At 31.6% G+C, this 8,627-nt stretch overlaps 1 protein-coding gene across 1 annotated transcript; it reads left to right on the top strand.

The window, feature by feature from the left end:
• Positions 1-3,599: 3,599 nt before the first annotated feature.
• Positions 3,600-7,861, top strand: LOC143610112 (GDSL esterase/lipase At5g42170-like). Its single transcript, XM_077084683.1, has 5 exons — positions 3,600-3,855; positions 5,109-5,239; positions 5,370-5,603; positions 5,913-6,168; positions 7,668-7,861. The coding sequence occupies exons 1-5, from the start codon at positions 3,609-3,611 to the stop codon at positions 7,856-7,858; spliced, it is 1,059 nt and encodes a 352-aa protein (XP_076940798.1). The 5' UTR covers positions 3,600-3,608; the 3' UTR covers positions 7,859-7,861.
• The last annotated feature ends 766 nt before the right edge of the window (positions 7,862-8,627 follow it).

The raw sequence follows: 8,627 nt of genomic DNA, 5'->3' as shown, positions 1-8,627 counted from the left end.
GGGAAGGTATAGTAATACAATGAATGACCCAATAGCGAATACTGGTAATAGTATTAGCAAAAGAGAGGTCTCCCATGCTTCCAGGCATGTTGAGATCCACATATTCTTGTACTATATTAAAAAGGGATTGATTCCGTAAAAGATTGAATCAGTAAATGTAAAGTCAATGAAAAAAATCTTTGTGAGATCGCCAATATTGTACCGAGGGCGTCTTTAGAGTATACTGAATCGTTATAGCTATCTTTCTTTCGACACATCAATGCACTTTATAAGTATTGGAAAATGTGCTAAATAAATTATTTCTTCCTTTAATTGTTGTTTGTCGATGTAAAATAATGTCTTATTCAACAGAAATTTACCGAATCTCAAATAACCTATTTCTCATCATTATGAGTTTAGGGCTATAAGTTTAGGGCTATAAACTGAAGATAAGGTAAAATGTGAATATGATAAGTGAGTTTCTAATAATTTATGAAATGACATTTTAAGTAATTATAAATCTTTGTTATTCGTAGTTGTATAAGGGCTTTTTGTTGGAATCTTTTTTTTATATTTTAAGAAATTGGTTAGTCGTCCAACAACAAGGAATAATAAGAAATTTTTCTTCGATAAACGAAAAAGAACCATAAATTGTGACACATAAGTTGCCCGGTTAGTAAAAAAATACTAACATGGTTGGCCTAATGTTAGTTTAAGATTGTCGAAGATAAATAAGTTGAAAATTAAGACCGTAAAAAATATTTATTAAGCTTGGCTTAACACATGCTAATGGATCAAAGTTAAGATTATCAAAATCTAATAACAATTTATATATTATAAATTATGTGTCTTGAAAAGCCACATGTTTCTTGTCATCTACGAATACTCTTACTTAGGCTTTGGTGGCTATATATAGCGTTGAGACATGAGATCTTTATAAGCCAATTCAAATCAGTTACTAAAACAACAAACCATTGACAGAGGCCCGTACCAACTTAACTACTACTTTTAAAATGATAAACCTTCACCTAGAAAGTATGTGATAGTTGTTCAAAACAACAATCTAGTTTATTACATTCTTTAATTAGGTTAGACTAACTTTATTCACAACCTAACATAACCTATTTTTTAATAAAAATTAATTTATCTTTTTTTTTATATACACAACCCAACCTAAACTTACTTTTTATTTTCATTCACAACTTAACACGAACCAATTATTTTAAAAAATAAATGTTTTTAAAAGTGCTTCGTTTTTTATAAAATTTATATCGAAATTCTCATAAAAATAAACTAAACAAAACTGTATTTTTAGATTTTTAAAATAAGTTAAATAATATAAATTATTAAGATAATCAAATTATATTATAAAGAATTGATTTAAAATAAAAGAAGAAAAAAAGAATATTTAAATAAAATGTGGGTTGTGACCTAGGTTGTAGTTACAGCCCGGTTGTTGGATTAAGTTGATTTTTTGTTTTTTCTTTTTTAAACAATGACATGGTTACATGGGAGGTTGCTGATAAACTTGGTCTTAGATTATTCTCATCCAACCCTCTATTTTATGTGAGGGATATATATTTATAATTTATAGAGTGATTTAAAGTGTTCTGGGTGAATAGTTTTTATATTTTAGAAAATAAAGTGATTTTTCTGTATATTTGAAAAGTTACTGTTCACGTCCTAAAACTTTTTAATATATTTTGAAAGTGATTGTGACTTGTGAGTGAAAGAAAGAGAAATGGTGATGATAAATGTATAAAAACGTATTATTTAATTGAAAGAAGAGAAAAAATGTATTGATTTTTAGTGTAATTTTGAATTTGGAGATAAGGCGTTGGATGTGAATGCTCTTAGAGCATTCTCAACCCATTACCTAAAACAATGCGAGGAGAATTTGCAAATTATAAAGTGGGGTTATGAGTGCTTGTGAGTGTAAATTATAGGGTGGAGAGAGAAAAGTAGTATTTTATTTGTAAAGTTGGAAAAACTTGTTTGCCCATATTTATTTTTTATTATTTGTTGAATTAGTTGTGTGTAAAGAAGAAAAAAAACTATAATGATAAATGTATAAAAAATATTATTTTATTGAACTGAATAGAGAAATGTAATATGTTTTAGTGTAATTATAGAGATAGGATGAGGGAGGGCTATGAATCCTCTTAGTGTTATACCTAGCTACGTCATGGGGATCGATGAAGTAAAACATAGATTTCCCGGAATGTTTGGCAACATTGATTGTACCTATTCAGAGTAGGCAGATTGTCCTAATGCATGTCGATGTCAGTATATGCGAGGTGATCACCCACATTTGACAATAATGATATTGGTAGTGGTAGTGACATCATAAGCTATGATTCAACATGCATTATCTGGTATCGGCGGTTCTAATAATGACATCATTGTTTGCGATCCGTTGCCGATTTTCAACGACATCATAAATGGAGTGGCATCCGAGTCTTCGTTTGAAGTTTCAGGAAAAAATAATACAAACACGTTTATTACATTGTTTGCAGAATATGTCCCAAACTACTCGGTGTTCATCAAATCTTTCACACAAGCTAAGAAACAAAAGAATTTATGACAGCTCAAGAAGCAGCAAAAAAGGATCTAGAACAAACAATTTAGCGTCCTAAAAAAATGCTTGGCACGAGCATGTGGTATTCATAAAACATAACATGATTCTTAAAGAACGATTTGTCAATACTATGAAGAGGACACCAACGAAAAATTTGAAGATTTTGATGATAGGACAACAAGAGTACTCTAGTACTTGAGATTTGGTGATATACACTTGGGAACTACCAACTATTACTATTACGTCACAAAGTGGCAAAAGCGATCGAAATTTATTACCAGCTAAAATGGTGACAATATTAGCGACCGTATTTGTGACCAAAACAAAATTGCTCGCAAAATAGCAACCAAATTTTCTCTATCTTTAAAAGGTCACAAATGTAGCTACGGGAATTTTAGATATTAAATTTCATTATTAGTACTTATCATATTTAAATGTATTAAAGGCCAAATAAAAAATAGTAAAATGGTTAATAAGGGTATATCATAGGTTAAATGGTAGAGGTGAATGATGTAGAATATGGTAAGTGACAACGTAACGCTGTGATGAATGAATGTATATGGTAAATGCAAAACATGTCGCCTTTGTTTTTGGAAATACAAAACAAAAAAAAGAAAAACAAAATATAAAAAAAATTCCATTACTTCCAATAGTCCAAATAAACTAATTTAATCTTTACATTATAGCTAAACTATGCATAATAATCAGATCATAAAGTTAAATTATTTTCATTTTCATAATACAATATAAAAACTACACCTCCAATTAAGTCTACAGCATCAAAAGTTGTTCAGACGTATAGGTAACTGAGAAAATGACTGTCAATAAACCAACAGTATACGTTAAAGGAACATGTTCAATATATAGTCATTTATTTATATAAAAATAAGGCCTCTGAAATCATTTTAACATATTGCTTAGACCATGCTCTGTGGGCTCACGCCCACTGCCACATAACGCCTTCAATACCTCCAAAACAAAAGCGGTGCCGAAGAGCCCGATTCTTAATTAATGTTCTTCGTATTCATATTCATTAGTTCTTCCTTCAGTTATGAAAGTCATTCTCGTGTGCCTAGTCGCTTCTCTTTACTTGCATGGCAACAACGGAACAAGCTATCTTCCGGATAACGTGACTGTGCCAGCAGTCATAGCATTCGGAGACTCGCTGATGGATCCCGGGAACAATAACTTCCTCAACACCATGACCAAAGCTAATTTCCTCCCTTATGGAAAGGATTTTGTAGGCAGGAAACCAACAGGAAGATTCACCAATGGGAAAACACTGGGCGATTTTTTGGGTAACCTAATTATTTGCTTTCTATAATTTTTCTTGTTTTGATTACATGTTCATATAATATGTAGAATTTCTTTTTCAAAATAGAAAGAGAAAAAAATTGAGTAAATGGTTAGAGTGAAAATTTGTTTATGGATTATATGAGAAGTGGAGAACCGTCATTTGAAATGACAGATCTTTTGTCCGGTGACAACCATTTAAATGACACATTGTAGCACATTTATTACTAGTTTCACCATTTCAAATAACAGAAAACATTTGAAACTTTCATGTCATCGGACAAGACCTGAAAACACCTGTACAATTTTTAGGGCCCGCCATTTGAATTGCGGATCTCATAGACTCCAAAAACAAAAATTCTCTTTGCTAGAAACCATTTACATTTTTTATTTCTATTTTGAAAAAGAAAAATTACTTCGTAATATGTATAACGTCCATAGAATTACCTCCTTCATGTATACCAAGATATATTAAAGTAGTCCTATTAGTATTCATGGCACAATTGATACATGTGAGATCGACAAAAAATCGAGATATGCAGGAAGCTATTCTCAAGCGTACGTTTGAATGTTCAAGCAAATACTGTACATATAGATCTTAAAAAACCAGTTTTTAATGACTCGAGTGAAATAAGAAATTATAGGGGAAGATTTTCTATTTCCTCAAATCGTTTTTCATAAAAACATTTTTTTCAACTTACCAACAAATCTGACTTCGTATGTTTTTGTGAATAGAAAAGGCATGTACATCCTAAACTTTATGCTAAAATACCATAAATAAATAGAAGATCATCTAATTCGAACATAAAAATGTGATACTCCTATTATTTAAAAATTGAATCTAAGCAAAACTCCCTAGATATGCTAATTGGTTTCATAATCTCGATCCAAAAATGTAAGAAGATAAAGATAAATATTCTTTTTAGAGATTTTTTTATAAGAATTTCACCAACATTCTCTCCTTCACCTCACCATCTCACTCTTTCACCTCACATTTTCTCTCTTCTAATAACACTCAAGAATCTCCTATTGAAGACTTTCTCATAATGTGGCACGTCGTAATCCCATAAGATGTATCAACATATATATGCTAAGAAATTATAAGATGGATCTTCAATAAACTGGAAATTAAGTATTATGTAAAGTGTTGGCATGTGGTATTAGTCTATTGGATGGATCTGAGTCATATAACACATGCATTGTGGTACTTTATAGTAATTTTACTCACAAAATGCAATATTTGATTTCAAATTCTAAGCCAAGGCATTAGGAGTGAAGGAGTATCTTCCAGCATATCTAGACCCTTCCATAAAAGACAGTGATCTTCCAACAGGTGTATGTTTTGCTTCTGGTGGCTCAGGATATGATCCCCTAACATCCACACTAGCGGTATGCACACAGATCTTCCTTCTAATTATACTCGGTTCTTACCCATTACATTGGCAGTTAACCTTCTGCTTATTGTGGGTGGGCATATATTATGTTCTTATTTCCTTTTTCTTTTTGGGCATATTATTAGTCTGTCATACCACTATCAGTTCAATTGGAGATGTTCAAACACTACATTTTGAAGCTGAAGACGAAAGTTGGGAAAGAAGCTACAGAAAATATAATCACCAACAGCGTATTTTTTGTTTCATCAAGCAGCAACGATTTTCTTACAAATTACTATGTCTATCCCTTCAGAAGAATAAAATATGATGTCCGGTCATATAGCAATATGCTGGTAAAGTTGGCCGCGGACAATATAAAGGTAACCAATCAGTATAACATGTTATGATAAGTAATTGTGTTCTAACATTCCAACCAGCAAGGCAGCAATTGCTATTGAAAAATATTCTAATAGGCAAAAGTAATTAAGTTACTGATTCACCAAAAGTTATTAAGTTTTGTAAGTGCTCCATAAAGTAACTTTAAAGTATGAATTTAATAAAACACTTAGGAAACCTAGTATTACTATTGTACATATATATCTCCTTTAAATTTTCGGTTAATATATAGTAACCGAAAATTTGATCTTAAATGAGATCACTTAAATGTGTCTTAAATTCATTCACGGAAGGAAATGCACAAACTGGGAGCAAGAAGAATCGTTGTCTTTAGCGCACCCCCGTTTGGCTGTCTTCCGATTGTGAGAACCATAGCTGGAGGAATACGAAGAAAATGTGTGGGCAAGTACAATAAAGCAGCACAACTGTTCAACAGCATGCTCATACAAGAGATCCAGTTTCTTACAAGCAGTCTTCCTGAGACAAGGGTTGCCATGGTTGATTTGTACAATCCTCTTATAAACATCATTGAAAACCCTCAACAATACGGTATCAACTGAACTCAATATCTCATTTAGTTATGTAAACCAAAACTACTAACACACATATAAATAACTTATCATTGAAATCACCAACTAGGCCTTTGACAGTGGTTTTTGGGTCGCTACTTCCTTTTACAACTGTAAAAAACCACACAAAAATCTCTGAGGTAATCTTCTGTTGTGGACGAAATTCATCCTGTCTAGATTTACATTTTTGTTGGGTTTAAAAATTTTAATTTTTAAATGAGCTTGTTTGGTTATGATTTAGATTGTGTAAAAATCATTTTGTATAAAAATAGGTTAAACATGTCGCAATTGAGACTATAACTCACAACCTTTTGGATGAGAGTCATACCTATTTGCCACCAAACAAAGCTACCGATTGTGTAATTGAGTTTGAACATTATATATATATATACACGCATATATATATATGTAGGAGAAATCTTTTGAAAACTTTATAAGTTGTAAGAACTTTAAGAACTTAATGTGAATCACACAATCAATTAAATGAGTATTGAATATGTGGCTGAAAATAAATCTAATTAAAAATTAATCAGGCTAGAGAATAAATTTTTTGATGATTACACAAGTTTAAATGCTAGTTACATATGTGTAGTAAGTCAATTCGGTGTGTAAAAAAAGTACTGTAATTCTTTTTTGCGTTACTTACACTTACATATTACACGTGTAAAAAAATTCAAAAAAAATTGTTACGTTGAGTTCTTTCGAGTTCTTTAAACTCAAAGTGGTTCTCAAAATAAATCAATCATATATATTTAAATAAACTGGGCCTGGTGGGGTGGGTGTCAGACCGGGAGTCGTCGACCACCATGCGCTCCTTGTGAGCCAATCCTGCTTTTACGACTGGAACTTGATGCACACAACTTTTGCAACCGGATTCTCAATGATCACTTAATTTATAGTGGTTTTGATTTCGGTCAAAAAAAATGGTTATGTAAATTAGAGATTACAAATACACAGTTTTCTAATAGTGACAAAATTTCCTCCTAACTAATTTTAGTTTTGTTCTCATAAATTTTTGTGTTTAAACAGTAAATCTATGTGTAATCGAGAGGTGGGTGGGAGTCACTCCCTGCCACCTCAACCTACTTTGGCATGTTAAACTATTGCACCGGTGAAATTCGAGGGTGTACACTTTCATTTAAATAAAATACACACTCTAATAATAATAATAATAAGAAGGTGGACCACATCCAATTCCAACCAATAAAAATACCCCTTCGTATTTATTAAAAAAAAGTTTAACTAATAATTAATAACCTTGGTTAAACCATTACACATGTTTGATGACTTTGTTAGTGAATGCGTCTCTGCCTACACGGTAGTGATATGTCATCACTTTTTGTCAACTATAATCCATCCACCACACATGGTTTAAATATGATTATCAACAATTTCCTAATATTCTGCAATGTAATATTGCATACATTTTTCAAAATTACAATTCAATAAACTGTTCTTTATCGTTGTTTGATGACTTAGGCTTGGAAGTTACACATAGAGGCTGTTGTGGAACTGGGATCATAGAATCGAGTTTTTCGTGTAACAGACTCAGCAAACTGTGTCGAAACGACTCAAAGTTTCTTTTCTGGGATAGTCTCCACCCAACAGAGAAAGGATGCGACATCTTTGTAAATCTTATTATACCAGATTTGGTGAAAAGTTTGTTCTAATATAAGATGATTGTTTTGAAACGAACACTCTAAAGAAAGAAAAGTTGAATAATATTAGATAGACTATGTTTATAATCATATAAAATGTGTAATTCAAACTTGTCAAATCATGAACGATAATACTCAACGATATAATTAATGTAGTAGTTGGTCAGAAAAGTATTTAGCACTCCTCCAATTAGCGTGGTGATTGAAGTGTTAGGTTTACTAATTAAATCTACATAATGGATGACTTAACATTAAAATAAACAAATAAAAACTGCGAACAAAGGTCTGAACTTTGAAGTCACTAATGGTCAATCAATTCACAAATTGTAACAAACTAAGATAAAATATGACCTAATAATCTCCATATTTTCCACTAAAAGCTTTTCTGATCCTTACCAAAATGACTCGTTAAGATACACATGAGCCATTATAACTCATTACGACCATTATTTGTAAACGAAAGTCAAAAAATTAAAGTTTGGTGACTCATGTTTAATCATAAAACCCGTGGTCAAACATAGTCAGTATAGGTCAAATAATCATCAACCATGGTGAAGGATACTTAAGTATATTGATCCATATCAAACCCGGGTGTATATATCCATTATGACTCAATAAGAACTATTAGGACACTGATGAACTTGAGTGACCCGATAGATCAACATAATAAATGTATGCCAAACTGCTAGTCATAGTGAATAGATTAATGGTCACCACATAGTCAATGTAGGTCTCAGAATAGTCAATTGTGGTGAATTATGGTCAAACATAGTGATATTCA

The sequence above is a fragment of the Bidens hawaiensis genome, unplaced genomic scaffold, assembly GCF_021521415.1.
Source record: "Bidens hawaiensis isolate Kalapana, Puna unplaced genomic scaffold, B.hawaiensis_p1.1 tig00023989_1, whole genome shotgun sequence".
In the NCBI taxonomy this organism is placed as follows: Eukaryota; Viridiplantae; Streptophyta; class Magnoliopsida; order Asterales; family Asteraceae; genus Bidens; species Bidens hawaiensis.
Note: the sequence above shows the minus strand (reverse complement) of the source record. Positions and strands in the feature narration are given on the sequence as shown.

Excerpts from the sequence above, each read along its gene's own strand:
- LOC143610112 (XM_077084683.1), top strand. The coding sequence starts at position 3,609 with ATGAAAGTCATTCTCGTGTGCCTAGTCGCTTCTCTTTACTTGCATGGC. Across the intron at positions 5,604-5,912 it reads TGGCCGCGGACAATATAAAG|GAAATGCACAAACTGGGAGC; the intron begins GTAACCAATCAG and ends CATTCACGGAAG. Across the intron at positions 6,169-7,667 it reads TGAAAACCCTCAACAATACG|GCTTGGAAGTTACACATAGA; the intron begins GTATCAACTGAA and ends TTGATGACTTAG.